Genomic DNA, 19,577 nt, shown 5'->3' with positions numbered 1-19,577 from the left:
GCTCCCAAACCTCTCCACCTCTGAAGCCCCCATGGCATCTGCTCCTTCCCACCACCCAGCTTTGGGTTCTCTCTTTGTCTTTGGTACCTGGGGTCATCCCTCTCTTTCATGTTCAGCTTTAAATAAAAACAAAACCCAAAACATTTCCACATATAAAGAGTGGGAGGTGTCCAGCCACCTTCTCAATTCACCGTGTTACCAGAACCAAGCCCTACACTGCCCCGTCTTTGAATGCTGCCAGTGCCAGGGAGCTCCCTACCTCCCAAGTGTCTGGAGAGATTCAAACCTTGCTCACACCGGGGAATGATGGGTGGTTGAGGGCACGTTTCCTCCAGGCAGCTCGGGTGGAAGGGAGGTGAGGATGAGGGTGGGCAGGTGACATCACAAGCCAGCTCTCCAGCCAGAGGGTATCAGGAGCAAAAGAAGCCTGGGGCTGCTGGGTTTCTTTCATCCCGGGGCCTTGTAGGGAGGGTGTGCAGCACGAACCCTGCTGGCGTCTGAGGCCAGAGGGGCAACAGTCTCCCTCCTGGAGCCTCAGCGGGTAGAAAGCATCATCACAAACTCTGCGGGGGAGAAGGGGCAGGGCTTGGGCCAGTCCAGGTCAGCCGTGCCAGGAGACACTGAGCTCAGCCTGGGAGCCGGAGGGATGCGCGTTTGTCTAGGTAGGAGACTCACCATCAAAGTCTACGGTGCCGTCCCCATTGAGGTCCACTTCTCGAAGCATCTCGTCCAGCTCAGGACCCACCAGTGGCTCCCCAAGCAGAGCCGGTGCTGCCTGTCGCAGCTCTGCCACCGTGATTCTCCCATCCCTGTCCCTGTCAAACTGGGATTCCAGCAGGGCTCAGCCCTTCCTACCCAAAGCTGCCTCTGCCTGCACCCTCCTCCACCTTGCCACATCCTGTGCCTGGACGCCCACACCTTCGTCCGTCCACACACTCCTTCTTCTACCAGGCTGAGGCCGTGAGCTCCCTGCCCCAGGAGGGCTCCCTGGGTGGACCCCCAGCTGGGAGTGAGTCAAACCCTCTCCGACCCCTCCCCAGCCCTAGTCCCACCAGCTGCAGGGCCCGGGGCCTCCAGAGGCTGAGGCTCCCAGTCTTCCCTGGCCTCCTGGGGGGGAAGCCAGTAAGGATGCCACCAGCCAGCCACCCACCGCCCATCTGGACGCTCCACACCTCGCGGAAGGCGATGCGCAGCTCCCGCACCCCCAGCATGTGCGCCGTCTCCTCCCTCAGCTTCGGACCCATCATCTCCACAAACTCCTCGAAGTCCACGCGGCCACCCACTGCGGACCCAGGCAGAGGGTCACAGTGGTGAGGGCTGGGGCCCGAGGAGGGGCATCACAAGGGCCAGCCCCTCCCCGGCTCTGCATCCAGGAAGGACACCGGTGTCCACGTCCCTGGGCGGGGGCGGGGCGGGGGCGGGTAGGAGGCTACAGCCTGGGGCTCCGATGGGGGCAAAGTGCTCAGGTGTTCTCAGTGAAGCCCCGGGTGTGGGGGAAAGAGACCAGGCTGTGGAACCAGACAGGCCCCAGGTTCAAAGCCCCCTGGCTTTGCCACTGACGGTGTGGCCTTGGGTGACTTACTGAGCCTCCCTCCTCATCTGGGGACAGGGTACTGATGGGGCTGGGGTTCATGGCTGTAAAGTGCCGGAGCCCCACGGGCGGCAGCAAAGACCCCAGGAAGCATCCCCAGGTTGTCCCTGGATTCTAAGGTGCCGTCAATCATAAAAAGCACCAATGGTCAACTAACAGCTTTGGGGAGAAGAAAGACGCATGACACGAAAATATTCACGTCAATTGTACATCACATCCCATTTTGGAAACTGTAAAGAAAAAGCAAATGCGGGAGTCCTGGGATGAAAGGAATCTGATATTTGACAAGTTGGCTCATGATAATCACACAAGGGCAGCCCATCGGACATTTAATCGCAAGGCATGGCCAGGGCTCTGTCACGCTCGGCCTCACAGAACCTCAGGAGGCTCTCTCAGGAGCCTCAGGAGGGTCAGAGAGAGAGAGACAGAGACAGCCCTGGTGGCTGGTACCAGCATGGACCACTGTACCTCAGTCAGAGACGGGGGTCCTCGACCTGAGCCCCAAGGGGCTCTCTTGGGTCACCCGGTGCCTTCCTTGTCACCCTCGACCCCTGTGCCCCCGGGGGCCAGTGTCAAACTGTCCTGGAAACTGTCACGCCCTCACGCCACCGTCACCGGGGCCTCACCCCACAGCCGCCTCCCACCACCTCTCGTGAGGCCGGGAGAGGACCCGCCCAGGTGGCTCGCCGCCCTGCCCCGCCCCGCCCCCAGGCAGGTGTGGTCAAGCACTGACTTCGCATCTTGACATGCTGGGAGACCTCGATGAGCTCCATCTCCGTGGGCATGTAGCCCAGTGTCCGCATGCACTCGCCCAGGTCCCGGTAGCCGATGTAACCATCGCGGTCCGTGTCAAACTCCTCGAAGGCAGCCTGAAGCTCTGCAGGGGAGGGAGGTCAGGTGCAGGCAGCCAGGCTCTGGGGTGCCTCCCACCCACCTTCACCAGCATGGGCCACTCACCATCCAGCTCCTCGGGGCCCAGCTCGCGGTCCTGCAGGGGCACAGTCCAGCATGTCCCTGGGGCCGGCCAGGGCTCTGGCCGCCCTTCCTCCTCCAGCCCCAGCCCACGCTGGCCTGGCAGGGCCCATCCCACAAGGGCAGGAGAAGACAGCTGAAGTCCCGCGGGCCCCAGGAGAAGAGATGACCCCCTTCCTGCTCCTGGGGCCCCACGCTGCCTCAGATCCCTGGGTTTGGGGTCTAGCTCCGCCCACTGCCCAGGCCACCCCCAAACTGCAGAAACTCTACCCCCTTAGCCCAGGCTCCTGAGTCTGGAGCAGAAACTGGAGGAGGCCTGAGTATAAGGGGCAGGGTGGGCTGAGCCTGAGTCCATGAGCCCCCAACCTCACCCCCAGGCCCCCCAGCCCTGCCCCAGCCCCACCTGACCTTCCCAAAGATGCGGTTGAGCAGGGGCCCGTATGTCCTCTGAGCAGGATCGTGCCGGGGGGCAGGACGATGCCGGTGGGACTGGCGACGAGAGGCTGGCCCCTCCTGCCTGTCTCCAGTCCTGGAGGGGTCCTCGCTGCCCCCCAGGGCCTTGGGGCCCTGCATGAGGGTCTGCTCCCCAGAGCTGCCAGTGCCCTTCCGGGACCCTCGGAACCCCTTCGTCCTCTTGCTGCTTTTCCTCCTGGGCAAGGGGAGCCCCTCAGCACCACTACTGGAAGCCATGACCCCCACAGGGGGCTGCTGGGGTCCGGGGGGTGGGTCTGGGCCATGCTGCGCCCTCACCTGCTCTGTGGCCATGCGGAGCACCCCTGCCTCTCCGGACCCATAAAGCTGCTTATGTACCCGCAGCCTGAGAGCTGATGGCCAGGGATCGGGCCCTGAGGGGGATTAGGGTAAGTGAGGCAGGCAGCCCAGGCGCTAATCCCAGCCCTCTGCCTGGGGGTGGCCAAGGCAGAGCCAGATGGGTCAGGGGGACCATCCTCAGCAGCACAGCGTGCCAGGACGTGTTGGCTGCAGTGAGCTCTGGACGCCAGCTCTGCGGCTTATGAGCTGGGAGACCCAGCAAACTCACTTCTCTAAGCCTCAGTTGCCTCATCTATAAAACGGAGGCAATATCGCTGAAGCGTCAAAGACGGCCCAGTTGTATGAGACAGGCAGGATTTAGCTAAGAGGACACGGAGAGGCGTCTCAAGCAGGAGGAAGAGTGTGGGCAAAGGCTGGGAGGTGGGAAAGGAGAGGATGAGGTGCCCACCGCGGCCCCCACGTGGGCGACATCCTGGCCGGAGCAGAGGGTATGTGAAATTCAGGAAGAGAGGCCAGACCAGAGAGGCCTTGAATCACAGATGATTGAGGGTGACCTTGGAGGAGGTGGACCCTGTGGGAACCCAGAGCCTGCCCTGAGCTGGAGGGGCCCAGGGCGAGGGGTTTCAGCCATCTGGCCCTGTCAGGAATAGGGGGGCCTGGCTGGTCACTTGGCCTTACTGGGCCGGGGTTAGGGTTTCCCGGCGAGCAGCCCCATGAATGATTGATGTCCTCCCAGCTTGGGTTTCACACCGGCCGCCTTAGTGCCGCCGGGAGCCATGCATCAGGCCCCGGCGTGGGGCCGTGCGGACGGCCGGACCTCTGGGCAGGCAGGCACGCCCTGCTCCTTCCAGCCAGCAGCCTGCACCTTACAGGTAAGCCAGGCCTCACCAACCGGGCCCAAGGGGAGCCCAGGGCTCTGATCCAGTAGGGGCTGGAGCTTGCAGAGTGGGGTCTGCCTGAGTAAGGGCCCTGGAGGTGGGGAGACAAGCAGGCTAAAAGGTCAGGTGGCTGGAGCCATGGGCCACGTGGCAGGATCCAGTCTTTCCTGGACATCTAGTTTCTCCACCCTCAGAGGGAACCACCCTCCCCCATCTAGGGAAGGTGGGGTGAGGGCGGCGAGCCTCTTGGGACCCAGCCACCCTCATCCTCATCACACGGCTGAGTCCCCTGCCCCCTTTTCTATTTAGTCGCCCCAGGGGACAAATGGGGGCCACTCTCTGCCCCAGACTCCCTGTCCACCCTTGGATTCCTATGGGCCCAGGGGACCTGAGCCCTTCCTTCTTGGAATCTTTTTTCTTTTTTCTGGCCACACCACAAGGCACGCGGGATCTTAGTTCCCTGACCAGGGATGGAACCCGTGCCCCCTGCAGTGGATTCTTAACCACTGGACCGCCAGGGGAGTCCGAATCTTTGAACCCAGGATACCGACTAAAAGGAGCCTGTGATGCTCTGACCAAGTGGGTTTTTTGGTTTTGTTTTGGTTTGTTTTTTGGGCCATGCCACGCGGCTGGAGGGATCTTAATTCCCCAACCAGGGATGAAAACGGGGCCCATGGCAGTGAAAGTGCGGAGTCCTAATCACTGGACTGCCAGAGAATTCTCAAGTGGTTTTTAGACTGTGTTCCCTGGAGCCCTAAGAGTGCTCTCCCTCCGTTATCCTGAGCACACAGTTTTAGTTCACATAGGAGTTCTGCTATAATATTTTAATTGAAATATATTTGAAAGCCTCTGGTTTGGTCTGCTTGGATGCAGTGAGAATTCCGTGTAGCAGAATGGTTAGAGTCCTGGTGCCCACATTCCTACCTCTGCCCTTGGGCAAGCCACTGATCCTCTGAACCTTCCTCTCCTCACATGTAGAATGGATTGTATGAGGACTAGGTGAGGTCATCTGTTTAAAGCCCCTGGCAAAGGTCAACTACCCCAAAGGTGATGATGATGGCCCAGAGAGGGACAGCAACTTGCAGGGAGATGCACAGCATCCTCTCTCTTCTTTTCAGTCATTCGTGCCTTCATTGATTCACCAGGCACCCACTCCTCGTCTAGTGGGACACTGGGGACCTCAGATGGACACTGCTATGGAAGTCAACCTGGGTGCCGCTGGCCACGGGCCCCGCACAGAGCTCGATGATGAGGACTACCCCCAGGGTGGCTGGGACACGGTCTTCCTGGTGGCCCTGCTGCTCCTGGGGCTGCCAGCCAATGGGCTCATGGCATGGCTGGCCGGCTCGCAGGCCCGGCAGGGAGCGGGCACACGGCTTGCCCTGCTTCTGCTCAGCCTGGCCCTCTCTGACTTTTTGTTCCTGGCGGCAGCAGCCTTCCAGATCCTGGAGATCCAGCATGGAGGGCACTGGCCACTGGGGACGGCCGCCTGCCGCTTCTACTACTTCCTGTGGGGTGTGTCCTACTCCTCCGGCCTCTTCCTGCTGACAGCCCTCAGCCTGGACCGCTGCCTGCTTGTGCTGTGCCCTCGCTGGTACCCTGGGCACCGCCCAGCCCGCCTGCCCCTCTGGGTCTGTGCCGGGGTCTGGGTGCTGGCCACCCTTTTCAGTGTGCCCTGGCTGGTCTTCCCCGAGGCCGCCGTCTGGTGGTACGACCTGGTCATCTGCCTGGATTTCTGGGACAGCGAGGAGCTGCCGCTGCGGATGCTCGAGATCCTGGGGGGCTTCCTGCCTTTCCTCCTGCTGCTCGTCTGCCACGTGCTCACCCAGGCTGCCACCTGCAGAACCTGCCGCCGCCAGCCCGGCTCCACGGCCTGCCGAGGCTTTGCCCGCGTGGCCAAGACCATTTTGTCAGCCTATGTGGTCCTGAGGCTGCCCTACCAGCTGGCGCAGCTGCTGTACCTGGCCTTCCTGTGGGACATCTACCCCGGCTACCTGCTCTGGGAGGCCCTGGTCTACTCTGACTACCTGATCCTGCTCGACAGCTGCCTCAGTCCCTTCCTCTGCCTCCTGGCCAGCGCCGACCTCCGGGCCCTGCTGCACACCGTGCTCTCCTCCTTTGCCACAGCTCTCTGTGAGGAGCGGCCGGGCAGCTTCACTCCGGCTGAGCCACAGACCCAAGCGGCCTCTGGGGATCAGACTCTACCAGGGCCAGTGGCCGAGGCCCAGCCACAGGTGAACCCCACAGCCCAGCCACTGTTGGAGTCCGCGGCCCAGCCACAGTCAGACTCTCTGGTCCAGCCTCAGCTGAACCCCAGGGCCCAGCCCCAGGAGAACCACGAGGCCCAGCCCCAGCTGGATGCTGGGGCCCAGCCACAGGCAAGCCCTGAGGCCCAGGCCCCTGGAGCCCCGGCCAGCTCAGCCCCCAGCCCCTGTGACGAAGCCTCCTCCGCGGATTCCACCCCAGAGGCCCCTGTGAACCCGGCCGAACCTGCTGCCTCTGAGGGAGAAGGCCCCGGCAGCGCCCCCCAGGAGGAGGCCCCGGGTGCAGGCCCCACGTGAGAGTCTGGGAAAGCCAGGGCCGCCAGGGCAGCAGAAGAGCTGGGGAGACAGAGGAACCAGCCGGTCAGAGGACGACGGCTGCCGTGGAGGAAGTCCTCATGGAAAACCCCAGCGAGCCCCTTGGCCTGGCAGACGGACTTGGGCGACGTGAACACGAAGCAGCCAAAAGTCCCGGACAGTCTGTTGTGAGCGTCATGTCCCTGCCGGATCCCAGCAAGCTCCTCTGTGCTTGGCCCACACACGGTGGTCCAACGGTCCCCTGAGCTACCACAGCTGACGGTGCCCTGCCGGGCTCTGCCCTCCGATACCCCCCAGACCCCACAGACAGTCTCCCCTTAGCCTCGGTCCTGCAGGAGAAAGACTGGCAGGGTGACTTCTCCAGGCTTGATCTGACCTCCCCTTATCCTTCCCTCCCTGCCCCACTTCCTGTCCCAACCTCTAACCTGGATACGAGGAGCCGAAGAGGAAGTCCCTGCAGAGAAGGGAGCCGTTCATCAGGAGCCCAGGGTCTTAGGAGCCCACAAGCTGGCCTGGCACGGCCAAGCCCTCTCTGCCAGCCCCCTGCACCCAACAGGCAGTGGGGCTGGGGCAGGACTTCCCTCAGCAAGGTGGTGGGCGCAGAGGCGAGAGCTAGCAAGCCTGGATTCAAATCCGGCGCTGGGTGACTCTGGACAAGCTGATTCACCCTCCGAGCTCCTGTTTCATCTGGCATTGTGAGGATTAAATGAGAACGTGTGTGAGGTGCCTGGCAGGAACTGGCACACAGTAGGGGCTCAGTGAACAGGGGCTCTTCCTTCACGGACATCCAGGGAGGTCCCTGCAGGGGCTGGGCATGGATTGGAGGAGGTGCCACCTGGCCTGAGCATCTGGGATCCTGTGAACTTCGGGGCAGACCATGGTGCCCATGACCAGCTCTGGGCTGCAGACACCCAGGTGGCCTGAGAGAGCATGTGCCCGCCTCCGTGCCTCGGGCAGCTCCAGGGGACTTCAAGGTCTGCTACGTTTAAGGGTTCGAGTGCTCACCTGCCCATCCCCCACCATGGAGGAGGTACAGAGTGCCCTTGTCCTGCCTCAGCCTGAGCCCCTTCTATACACTCAGCCCAGATGCAGAGATGGGAAGATGTCCAAGCAGAGAACTCTGGGGACCAGGGGCTCCAGAGATAGCACAGGCTCCTTGGAGGTCACACGGTGTCTCTAGGGCAGAGCCAACCTCCTCCCTCTTAAGCTGCAGACACTGCTAGAAAAACTAGGAAGTGCTGAAGGTCTATTTTCAGACCCCCCACACCACTTCCTTTTCATACACATCACTCTCTACTGGCACTCACCCTACCCAATCCCCAGGGTTCCAAAATCATGAACCCTTTCCCTTTCCACCCCCTGCCCCCCCCCCACCCTTTCCCATTAGCTCAGCGTTGTGACCTTTAGAAGCTGAGAGATGTCCTTACCAGTAGGTGTAAATGACAATGACATTTTACGTGCTACCCTTCCCAGGGGTGCTTGCTGTATAGGCAGACTGAAGTGGTGCAGTCAGATTTGGATTCTGGTTCCCAGGTCGCTCTTTGCCTCAGTTTTCTCCTCTGTAAAATGGGGTGATAACATTCCCTTTGCAAGTGTGGCTGTTGTGATCATTAACCAAACCCGGGGATGGAAGCATGCTGGGTGGTGGTGTTGCTGATACCAGCAGCATAATCATAGCATTTCCTGCAATTGTGGGCACCGAGGCTGGTGGGAGAGATTTCTGGACAGGCACAAATTTGTTGAATTCATTCATCCAGCAAATATTTATTGAGCACTTGTTAGGTGCTTTTTCAGCCAGCCTTCCATTTTGGGTGGGGTTAGCACATGGCCTCTAGTGCCCCTCAGAGGTTGTTTGAATCCTGGTTCTCCACAGCTCACCAGCTGTGTGATCTTCAGCAAGGCTCTTGGCCTCTTTGAGACTCAGTTTCCTCATCTGTAAAATGGGGATCGTAATCATGGTTCCATTTTCTAAGAGTGTTAATCCCTGTGAAGTGCTCAGATCCTTGCCTGGCACACAGTGCTTAATAATTGTTAGCCACTCATTCAATTATGCCAGTGGACACCCCCAGGTCTCACTCAGGCCTGGGACAGCACTGACCCCCCAGAGCCCACGTGGCAGCATCCTGCCCACCAGGCATTGCCCCCCCCCACCCCGTCCCACCACACAGCCTCCTCCTCCACTTTCCAAATGCTTTCACACTCCCCACCCCATTGGACTGCACACGTCCTTAGGGCAGGGTCTGGACTGATGTCCCCCTTGCAGAGTGCCCCTCTTCCTTCTCCCAGGTAGGGACCCCGAAGCTTTTTCACATGGCAGGCAGATCAGGGACTAAATCCTCAGTGCCAGCCACCTGCCTTCAACTCTGGTCCATACTCCTAACCCCACCTCTTGGGGGACCTCCCTGGCGGTCCAGTGGTTAAGACTCTGTGCTTCCACTGCAGGGGGTGTGGGTTCCATCCCTGGTTGGGGGACTAAGATCCCACAAGCCACGCAGTGTGCGGCCAAAAGAAAAAAAAGATGCTACTAACCCTACCTCTTGGAGAGTGGGCCAGCCCCACCTCCAAGGTCCCAGAAGGGAACCCCACTCATAATGGGTACTTGCCATCCAGGAGAAGGAGCAGTGCCATGAAGGGTTTTGTGAGATAAAGAGGAGTTCTCCTCCCGGCCCACAGAGGAGGGTTTTGTATCGGAGGAAACATGCACACCCAAGGCCAGAGAGGATGAAGGGAGGGCTTACCCCCAACATTCCACAGCCCCTCCCCTCACCCCTAACACACTCCATGGGGCTGGGTTCCTGTTACCCTCTGGAAGATTCATCCCTTCCACAGGTGAGAGACACACTTCCCTCTCCTTCATAGGCACCAGACATTGAGAGCTGTGAATATGAACATTTTTCAATTCCACATTCAGGGCTGCTGTTCATTTATTCATTCAGTATACATTAATTGAACACATACTGTATGCTAGGTCTTGTTCTAGGAACTGGGGATACGGTGGGAAACAAGGCAGAGTGCAATCCTCAATTTGCGGACATCCTAGCGGGACAAGGCAGACAAAAAGCAAATACACAAATAATTAGGGAATTCCCTGGTGGTCCAGTGGTTAGGACTCTGAGCTGTCACTCCTGAGGGCACAGGTTCGATCCCTGGTTGGGGAACTAAGATCCCACAAGCTGTGCAGTGCGGCCAAAAATAAAAAATAAAGCAAATACACAAAATAATTATACAATATAACATCAGGTAGTGATTAAGAACGTACAGGGGGAACAAGTAAGGGCCAGAGAGGGATGGGTAAGGGGGATGGTCAGGGAGGGCCCCCAGACGAGGTGACATTTGAGCAGAGACCTGGAGGAAGTGAGGGATGGAGCCTTTTCAAGATGTGGGGGAAGCGCTTCCAGATGGAGGGAACAGGATGTGCCAAAGCCCTGGGTGGGAAGGGAGGTGGTGTATTTCAGGGATAAGGAGGGTCAGTGTCACTGGGCCACATGAAGAGAGGAGGATGGAGGAAGGTAACAGGTGGGGGAGGGGGCAATGACGGTGGGTCATTGATGTGATGAAGGGCAAAGGGAGAGGGTTCAGGGTAGGGGATCTGGTGTGGGCTTTAGACAGACCCCTGGCTGTTGCCTGGGGGACACAACAGAGAGGGAAGCTTTGTGGCTGCATTTCCTTTTCCAAACCACCCACATTCTGGTCCTGGGCTGGAAGGATCGGCCTGTCCTAGGGGTTATGGAGCAGTGGGAAAAGCAAGGACTTTGGAGGCAAACAGAATGCCAGATTGGAGGGGGCAGATTCTGCCTGTGGGACCTACAGGGACACCTACGCCTGCCAGGGTGGGATGGGGATGGGGTAGATCCAGTGGGCCAGCCTCTCTCAGGAGCTGGCCAGGAGGAGGGAGACATCTGTGGACAGACCTCCAGGCCTCGGTGGGAGATGGTTGAGGAAAGCAAGGAAGGTTTGAGGGGTCTGGAGGTCATGGCCCTATTTCTCTTTTTAATAAGGAGGCCAGGCAGGACCCAAAGGTGTCCACCGGGGAGAATGAGAGGGCTGGGCCTTCCATTCGCCCCCTAAAACACCACTGTTTTATTTACATTGTACCAAGAGTACGTACCTTTGTAACTTGAGGCACGTGAATATATCGCCTGTCCGAATAGATACTATATTTCGAGTTGAGGTGTACTCGACCGGGAAGTATGCATTGAGGTGGGGGATTGGGAGGGCGGGCTCCACCCAACCCTGGCGACTCCTGAGGATGCGGACAGGAGGAGCAAGATGGGGAAGGGGTCCGGGTCTGCCGCCAGGCTGCCGCACTACGGCCCCATGCCCATCCCGGCCCCTGCCGCTGCCCCTGACCCTTTGCCCCAGAGGGACCTGGAGGGCTGCGGGCGGAGCTCTCTCAGGCCCCGCCCAGGCCCCGCCCCTGAGCCCCGTGAGGCTCCGGCCCCGCACTCCTGGCTCCGGCCTGCCAGGCAACAGCTCACAGCCTCCCGCCCCGCCCCTCCGCGCGAGACCTAGGCCCCGCCCCCTTGAGCCCCCGCCCCGCCCCCCGCCCCCCGCCCCTCTCTCCTCTGTCACTTCCTGATTCCCGCTTCCTGCTTCCCAGAGACTGGGATACGGAGCCACCCGAGGACAGTGCAGCAGCCTCCAGGCGTCCCTGGTGAGCGCGACGGGCCGGGGCTGGGGGCGCAGGCGGGGGCTTGGGCGGGACTTCGGGGGCAGAGCCGCAGGGGGCTGGGGTGGGGGTCGCGAGTCCGAAGAGCCCTTCCCCTCCGCGGCGCCCCACCCTCAGTCCCAACTCCCCCTGGCCGCTCAGCGTCTCCCCTGCCAGACCGGGATCCTTGAAGTTGGGCTCCTGCTTCACCTTGGACCCCCGCTCTGAGGGCGCTCTGGGATGCTCTGTGGCTGGGAGCGGCGTCCCGACCCCCGCCCAGTCCTGCCAGGCCCCCTGGACCGGCTTGGGGCTCCCTGCACATTCCTGCAGGCACTGCACATTCCGTGGGACCCAGAACTGTGGCCTAGCGCGGACCCACAACGGAGATCATTCTGGCCTCCTCTGTCTGTCCTCCCCATCACCCTGCTTCCAAATCCTGGGCAGGAAGGAGCCTGCTGGGAACTGACTAGGACCCACCAAGGAGCTAAGCTTGCACTGGCTCGGGCACCTCCCCCCTCCTCCACACGCATACCAGAGGCCGGGGAGACGCCCTGGGTAGCGTCCAGCAGAGCCCCTCAGGACTCAGCAGTGGTTCTGCAGGAGGTCAATGCATTTCTGCCTTCAGATCCCCCCTTGGGGAGAGGCGGCCAGGTCAGCCCTGTGACCCTATCCTGTAACTTGGGAAACCGAGAGCCAGGCAGGTTATCAGGCCCAGGCGCCCTGTTGCATCCTCCCCACTCCCTTCGTGCAGCCCTGGGAGGCTTGGGGGTTGTTGGGATGGGCAGAGGCTGACCTACGCTTCTCCACTCTGCAGTCATGTTCCGCAAAGTGGTTCGGCAGAGCAAATTCCGACATGTGTTCGGGCAGCCTGTCAAGAATAACCAGTGCTATGAGGACATTCGAGTGTCCCGTGTCACCTGGGACAGCACCTTCTGCGCCGTCAACCCCAAGTTCCTGGCAGTGATTGTGGAGGCCAGCGGTGGAGGCGCCTTCCTGGTGCTCCCCCTAAGCAAGGTGGGCCCCATCGGGGCTGGGAGGGGACTGGAGCCAGCTTGGTCGCATCTGCCAGGTCTCTCTGCTCCCTTCACAACCCATAATTTGCCCATTCCCACACTGCCCGGCAGGTGTCGTAATCCACATTTACCGCCTGGGAAGTGTTAGCACAGATAGGGAAAGCCTGTTTTTTATTGCCACAGAGTCAGGGTCAGAGGCAACAAACATATCCTGCTCATCTGGTGACACCTGTGAGGAAGAGGTGGGTCAGGAGGAGGCAGGGTGAGAGTCACATCTGGGCCACCTGTGGGCCAGGCCAACCACATCATTCCCTGTCCACCGAGGGGAGGGCTGAAGTTCTGGGAGGGATGGAGCCTGGGCATCTTGGGTCCCCCTTGACTGCCCCCCTCATGCCTGCAGACCGGCCGCATCGACAAGGCCTACCCGACAGTGTGCGGACACACAGGACCTGTCCTGGACATTGACTGGTGTCCCCACAATGACGAAGTCATCGCCAGCGGCTCAGAGGACTGCATGGTCATGGTGAGGCATGGGGCTGTGATGGGGTGGGGGTCGCAGATGTAGCTCAAGGCTCCTGGCAGCGGGGCCAAGCAGGGGCCTCATCTGCCCTCCCCACCCCTCCCCAGGTGTGGCAGATCCCGGAGAACGGGCTGGTCTCCCCTCTGACAGAGCCGGTGGTGGTGCTAGAGGGGCACAGCAAGCGAGTGGGCATCATCACCTGGCACCCGACAGCCCGCAACGTGCTGCTGAGCGCAGGTCTGCACCGCTGCCCCTGCCCTGCCCCTCGATGCGCACAGCTCCGCAGCATCCCACACCCTCTCCCAGGCCCGTCTGACACCCAGGAAGGTTGAGGCCCACAGAGGTCGAGTGCCGGGTCGGGTCCCAGGAGGGTGGTCAGAGCTGATGGCCCCCCGCTCGGCAGGCTGCGACAACGTGGTGCTCATCTGGAACGTGGGCACGGCGGAGGAGCTGTACCGCCTGGACAGCCTGCACCCCGACCTCATCTACAACGTCAGCTGGAACCGCAACGGCAGTCTCTTCTGCACCGCGTGCAAGGACAAGAGCGTGCGCATCGTTGACCCCCGCCGGGGGACTCTGGTGGCGGTACGTGGCCCTGGAGGGTGAGGATGGCTGCAGACTGGCCGAGGGGCTCTCTTGGGGCTCCACACTGACCGCTCCGTCTCCCCAGCAGGAGCGGGAGAAGGCTCACGAGGGGGCCCGGCCCATGCGGGCCATCTTCCTGGCAGACGGCAAGGTGTTCACCACGGGCTTCAGCCGCATGAGCGAGCGGCAGCTGGCGCTCTGGGACCCGGTGAGTGGCCCGGCCGGCCCAAGCGGGTGGCCTCAAGACGGGCTCCACCCTGGGCGAGGAGGGCGGGGTCACCTGGAGAGGCCTGTCGTTCCCAGGTTCTCAGCCTGGCATCTGAGGCACCCAGGACCTGGAGCCCTGCCAGCCTCTCCTCTCCCTGCCCCCTGCTCTCTGGCCTCCCCCACCGCCTCCACCTGCCTCCGTGTCTGCCCACAGTGTTCTTGCCCCTGAAAGGCCCTTCCCTCCTTTGCTTGTCTGTTAACACTCGGCTGTCCTTCGAGGCCCAGTGCAGAGGTCCCCTTCTCCAGGAAGGCTTCCAGCCTTTCCTGTGACGTGCTCTGTCCCACAGGCTTAACCTTCTGTCTGGCGACCTCCGGGGGCCCCTCTGAGACAGCAGCTAGCGCTGCCCGGCACCCCTGGCTCCCGCGTGGTGGGGGCTTTCTCAGTACTAGCTTGGTGGCCTGGCGGTAGTCTGAAGGCCTGGAGTAGGCGGGGAAAATGGGACCGTGGGAGTGGAGGGAGGGGAGCCAGGAGGGCCTGGCGGGGCTACACCGTGTGGGCAAAGGGTGGCAGTGGTAGGGGCAGTGCCAGCCAGCTTGTGAGGCTAGCTGGGGCCAGTCCCAGTGAGGGGTTGGGACAGTGAGGGGAGAGGGCAGGTTCTGGCCTGGCCTGACTGCCCCTCAACCCATGTGCCAGGAAAACTTCGGGGAGCCCATGGCCCTGCAGGAGTTGGACTCTAGCAACGGGGCTCTGTTGCCCTTCTACGACCCTGACACCAACGTGGTCTACGTCTGCGGCAAGGTAGAGCTGGGCAGGGCTGCTGGGGACAGGGAAGAGATAGGCAGGCCCAGGTGCTGACCCCTGGCCCCTCCCGCCCTGCAGGGTGACTCCAGCATCCGGTACTTTGAGATCACAGACGAGCCCCCCTACATCCACTTCCTGAACACGTTCACCAGCAAAGAGCCCCAGAGGGGCATGGGCAGCATGCCCAAGAGGGGCTTGGAGGTCAGCAAGTGCGAGATTGCCCGGTAAGAAGGTGGATGTAGGGAGCTGCTCGGGGGCAGAAACCGGCCCAGAGGGGCCCCGGGGTCAGGGGTCAGCCCGTGGGAGGGGCCAGGGTAAGGACTGGAAGGGGAGGGCAGAAGGAGCTGGGAGAGCTGGTAGGGGGCAGGTTCCACCCATGGGTCCTCCCTCCCCGCCCTTTCCCAGGTTCTACAAACTGCACGAGCGCAAGTGTGAGCCCATTGTCATGACTGTGCCACGAAAGGTGAGGCCACCTGGTTCCCTGCCCACCCACTCCCTTTCTAGCAGACAGACCACTCAGGGGTGCCCAAGGTGAGGCTCGTGAATGGGACATGGCCGAGTGGGTGTAGCCAGCGGGCTGGACAGATGCCAGCGTGCCCAGCGAGGGCCAGGCAGGGATGAGACACAGGGTGAACGGAGGCCTCGCTCTGCGTGAGCCACCGGAGGCAGATACTGGGCAGCCTTGGAGGTCTCCCTGTAGGAGGCAAGGCAGGACCAACAGCATGGCTGGGGCGGGGCCTCCAATGAGGGGTGTGTAGTAAGCCAGGCGAAAGCACAGAGGTGGGAATGGAAAGGAGCGGGGAGTCTGGCTGCAGTGGAGGCTCCTGTGAGGTGGGGATTCGGCCACATGTGGCTCGGCCTCAGAGCCCCAGCTGAGAGCCTTGAACGTGCTTCGTTTCTCTCCAGCCAGCGTTTACTGAGGGCACAGGGTAGCGTGCCAGGCACGTCCAGGGAGCAGAGCTGAGGGCGAGTTCAACGGGGCCAGCCCCAGGAACTCACTGTCCACAGGGCACAGACGTGGCTCCCAGAGTCCCACAGAGCCACGTAGGTGGCCCCTGCTTGGGAAGGTGGGGGGAATCTTCAGAGGGAGCTGTCGGTGGTGTCCAGAGGGAAGTGAAAGAACAGATTTGAGCTTTAGAAATGTCACTAGGGGTCAGGCCATGGGAAGATGGGTTGACACGGTGCAAGCCTGGAGGCCAGGAGAGTGTTGAGGAGGTGGCCACTCAGGGTCCAGACGAGAGGACCCTGCAGGTGGGCCCCAACTGACCCAGACCTCCCCCCGGCCCAGTCGGACCTCTTCCAGGATGATCTGTACCCCGACACAGTTGGGCCTGAGGCGGCCCTGGAGGCAGAGGAGTGGGTGAGCGGGCGGGATGCCAACCCCATCCTCATCTCCCTGCGGGAAGCCTACGTGCCCAGCAAACAGCGGGACCTGAAGGTCAACCGGCGCAACGTGTTATCAGACAGCCGGCCCGCCGCGGCCCCTGGCTCCCCCCGCCCGGGGGCCTCCACGCCTGCTGCCTTCACCAGTATTGCCGCCCCTGGCGGCAGCCTTGCCGGAGCCGGGGTAGGTGCCCCTCAGCTCAGGGTGGTGTTGGGAAGCCCGGGTGTTGCCCAGGTCTGCTGTGCCTGCCTGAACCACTCACTGCCCCTCTCTGGGCCTCAGGCCCCCTCTGCCTGATAGTAGATTTGGGGAGGGCTGCAGCTCCGAAACCCCTGCCCCTGCTCATGTCCCTGCAGGAGGCTGGGAAGCTGGAGGAGGTGATGCAGGAGCTGCGAGCACTGAGAGCGCTGGTCAAGGAGCAGGGGGATCGCATCTGCCGCCTGGAGGAGCAGCTCGGCCGCGTGGAAAATGGAGACGCCTAGAACTGGGCCCAGTGGATGACACTCCCCATTCACCTCCTCCGCCCACCCCTTTCTCACTCAGCCTCTGCTGGCGGGTCACACTGACTCCGGCTGGCTGCCCCTGCCCCCGCTGAGGGTTTCTGGGGCAGGTTCAGGGACCAGTCCACACCCTGAGCCATCCTGTGGGCCTAGGCTGGAGCCACCGCCTGGCTTTGGGCATTGTTACTGGGGAGGGTTTTTGTACCCAGGAGAGCTTCTACTCTGAGGCACCGTCTCCCCCACCCCCACCCAGCCCCCCTGCTCCCTCCCCTGAGGAAGCAGGAGGGATGGGCTCTATATTTTCATTCCAAATAAAATTCTCTTTCTAAAAGCCAGGTTTGCCCTTCTGCTGCAAGGGTGGGACTGGGAAAGGAAGTCTGGACCCCTGGGGGGGGACATAGGGCGCCCCCATGGATCATAAATGTGAGAAAGGTCTGGGGGACCGTGAACATCCCCCGCACTGCCCCCCATAGCCCCAGCCTGGCCCGGGGAGAGGCCGGTGAGGTTCTGGTGTGGATCAGGGTCGTTCTGAGAGGCCCCGGGGTCGGGGGTGGGGTGGGGGGGCGACGAGGGTCCTGTTGCAGGGAGGGCTGAGCGGGATGTTGTGGGCAGGAAGCGGAAGCGCCGAGTTAACCCCAGGTGCGTCGAGAGCGCAAGCTCATTTCTCGCTCCACACGGCCAGGGCTGGAGGTGGGCGCCCGGCGCTGAGAGGCCAGCAGACCGATGGTGAGCCTGGAGCCCGCTGGGTCCTTGGGGTGGGGGCCACAGGAGGTCAGGGCTGGAATGTCTAGGCCCCAGGAGCTAAGGAAGGACCCCCCGCGGGCCCGGGGGCAGGAGCAGCCAGGCAGGGGACAGAGGCGAGACACCCGGGGTGAGCCCAGGGCATAAGCTGGGCCTTCCTCTCACCTCACATCAGACCTGGGCCTCCCTCAGATTCAGGGGGTGGCCACCCAGTGCCCCACTCCATGCCCGACCCCCCTTCAAGACCCCCAGGTGGACTCTCACCTGCTCTGCTCGGGGGCTGGGACTCTGCACGGCCTCTACTCGCATCCCTGGAGCCTGGGCAGACAGTGGGGTGGGAGAAGGCTTGCTCACATCTCGGCACCCCTCCCCCCACACACCCCCCACCTGCCTTGTTCCAACCGCAGGCTTCCTCTGGCAGCTGCACCCGCCTGCCCCAGCCTCTGGCCCTGCGAGGCCCGAGGCCCCAGGGACGGAGAGTTGAACGGAAATGCTGCAGCTAGGGCAGTCCCCATGGGGCAGTCCCCGTGGCTGGGAGGGAGGAAGAGGGGTCTCAGTGACCCCCATCCTGGGACCTGGCCAAATGGAGGCTACACAGTTGCCTCGGGCTCGGTCCTCCCATCCTGGGCCTCAGGAAGAGCCAGCTCCAACACCAGCCTTGCAGGTGCCTTCCTTCCCTTCCGTCCCCTCCTCCTGGGGGCAGAGTCTTTACAGATATATATATTTTTAAATTAATTTATTTATTTTTGGCTGCTACTCTTCGTTGCGGTGCGCGGGCTTCTCATTGCGGTGGCTTCTGTTGTTGCGGAGCACGGGCTCTAGGCGCGTAGTTGTGGCACGCAGGCTCAGCAGTTGTGGCGCACGGGCTTAGTTGCTCCGCGGCATGTGGGATCTTCCCGGACCAGGGCTCAAACCCATGTCCCCGGCATTGGCAGGCGGATTCTTAACCACTGCGCCACCAGGGAAGTCCCTACAGATATTTCTTGAGCGCCTACTCTGCGCTAGGAATTGTTTAGGTGCTTAAGCCAAAAAGAACCCCATCTTCCTGGGGGGAAGAGAAAAGAATAAGCATACTAAACGGGCAGTTATCTCCTGTGTCGGGGAGGGGGTAGGAGGGTAAAGCAGGGCTGGGCTGTGGGGATGAATGTCAGGGTACTAATCCAGGCCAGCTTAGGCTGCACTGAGGTGCCTTGAGCCAGGGTGAGCAGGGAGCCATGTGGCTCTCGGGGGGGATGGAGCATTCCAGACAGAGGGGACAGCCGGTGCACAGGCCCCGGGCAGGAGCCGGCTTACGTGGTGCAGTGGGAGAGAGGGAGGCGAGAGGCAGGAGGACGCATCGCTGGCGGACATCACAGAGCCAGGAGAGGCCTTACTGACAAGGGCTTTTCTGCTTGACTGTCCCCATCTTACCCAAGAGGCCACCAACCGCAGGCAATGAGCCCCTTCCTGTCTCCCCCCAGGACCTGCACTGCGTCCTAGGGCTCTGGACGCTGCTGGCCCTGCCAGGGGCCCTGGGCTCGGGCCGCAGCGCCGAGGACAGCCCGGGCTCCAGCTCCTCGGTCACCGTGGTCCTGCTGCTGCTGCTGCTTCTGCTGCTGGCCACTGGCCTGGCGCTGGCCTGGTGCCGCCTGAGCCGGGACTCGGGGGGCTACTACCACCCGGCCCGCCTGGGCGCCGCGCTGTGGGGCCGCACTCGCCGCCTGCTCTGGGCCAGCCCGCCAGGCCGCTGGCTCCGGGCTGAGCTGGGGTCGCCAGAAGAGGACCCGGAGCGGCAGGAGGATGAGCGGGACGTGGAAGATGACTGCGACCTGGGTGGTGGCCAAGAGGAGCATGAATCCCAGGAAGAGGGGCAGCGTGGAGAGGGGCTCAGCCCACAGCAGGCCCCGGAGCCGGCCGAGGAAGCCTATGACGATGACACCGAAGGGGGCCTGGGCCTCGGCTCCCAGGGGCCGGTGGGCTCCGGGGGCAGCGCCGAGGCCCTGCTGAGTGAGCTGCACGCCTTTGCTGGCAGCGCAGCCTGGGACGACAGCACTAGGGCAGCTGGGAGCCGGGGCCTCCATGTCACCGCACTGTAGGAGCCAGCCCTGGCGCCACATCCTGGTCACTGTGCCTCTGCTTCCCGAGCTGCCACGGCTGGACACAGCCTGCCCTGGGCGCATGTGACCCACACCCCCGCTTGGAGAGCCTCAGATAGTCACTCCCCGCAACGAGTTCTAGTCCCCAAGTCTGTGTATCCCTGGCCCCTCCAGGAAGGCCATCCGTCCCCAGGGGGCACTGGGCAGCCATCTGAAATAAAACCCCTCCGGCCCACCGCCGTTCTGTGGTCCTGTCACGGCCCCTCCCATCCCTTAGCAGGGACTCCTCCCGGCACGACCCCACCCGCCCC

General features: G+C 62.1%; 4 protein-coding genes across 4 annotated transcripts; 3 read left to right on the top strand and 1 right to left on the bottom strand.

Annotated features, from left to right (window-relative positions):
• Positions 1-534: 534 nt before the first annotated feature.
• CABP4 (calcium binding protein 4) lies at positions 535-3,328 on the bottom strand (the record flags this gene model as incomplete). Its single annotated transcript, XM_082845036.1, has 6 exons — positions 535-563; positions 676-823; positions 1,173-1,282; positions 2,325-2,468; positions 2,549-2,579; positions 2,972-3,328. The coding sequence occupies 6 exons, from the start codon at positions 3,326-3,328 to the stop codon at positions 535-537; spliced, it is 819 nt and encodes a 272-aa protein (XP_082701162.1).
• A 2,017-nt stretch (positions 3,329-5,345) lies between these two features.
• GPR152 (G protein-coupled receptor 152) lies at positions 5,346-6,773 on the top strand (the record flags this gene model as incomplete). The annotated part of the gene is made up of 1 exon (XM_082844252.1): positions 5,346-6,773. Exon 1 carries the CDS (start codon positions 5,397-5,399, stop codon positions 6,771-6,773), a length of 1,377 nt encoding a protein of 458 aa, XP_082700378.1. The 5' UTR covers positions 5,346-5,396.
• Positions 6,774-11,395: 4,622 nt separating this feature from the next.
• Positions 11,396-16,774, top strand: CORO1B (coronin 1B). The gene is made up of 11 exons (XM_082844163.1): positions 11,396-11,445; positions 12,254-12,453; positions 12,853-12,975; positions 13,080-13,209; positions 13,376-13,557; positions 13,646-13,765; positions 14,459-14,563; positions 14,645-14,790; positions 14,972-15,029; positions 15,855-16,133; positions 16,307-16,774. The coding sequence occupies exons 2-11, from the start codon at positions 12,256-12,258 to the stop codon at positions 16,430-16,432; spliced, it is 1,467 nt and encodes a 488-aa protein (XP_082700289.1). The 5' UTR covers positions 11,396-11,445; positions 12,254-12,255; the 3' UTR covers positions 16,433-16,774.
• Positions 16,775-17,123: 349 nt separating this feature from the next.
• Positions 17,124-19,401, top strand: PTPRCAP (protein tyrosine phosphatase receptor type C associated protein). Its single transcript, XM_082843953.1, has 2 exons — positions 17,124-17,176; positions 18,652-19,401. The coding sequence occupies exons 1-2, from the start codon at positions 17,174-17,176 to the stop codon at positions 19,264-19,266; spliced, it is 618 nt and encodes a 205-aa protein (XP_082700079.1). The 5' UTR covers positions 17,124-17,173; the 3' UTR covers positions 19,267-19,401.
• Positions 19,402-19,577: the final 176 nt, after the last annotated feature.

This window comes from Leucopleurus acutus, assembly GCF_964270905.1.
Source record: "Leucopleurus acutus genome assembly, chromosome: 8".
In the NCBI taxonomy this organism is placed as follows: Eukaryota; Metazoa; Chordata; class Mammalia; order Artiodactyla; family Delphinidae; genus Leucopleurus; species Leucopleurus acutus.
This window is presented reverse-complemented; position numbering and strand designations above follow the sequence as displayed.

Excerpts from the sequence above, each read along its gene's own strand:
- CORO1B (XM_082844163.1), top strand. The coding sequence starts at position 12,256 with ATGTTCCGCAAAGTGGTTCGGCAGAGCAAATTCCGACATGTGTTCGGG. Across the intron at positions 12,454-12,852 it reads TGGTGCTCCCCCTAAGCAAG|ACCGGCCGCATCGACAAGGC; the intron begins GTGGGCCCCATC and ends TCATGCCTGCAG. Across the intron at positions 14,564-14,644 it reads TGGTCTACGTCTGCGGCAAG|GGTGACTCCAGCATCCGGTA; the intron begins GTAGAGCTGGGC and ends CCCGCCCTGCAG.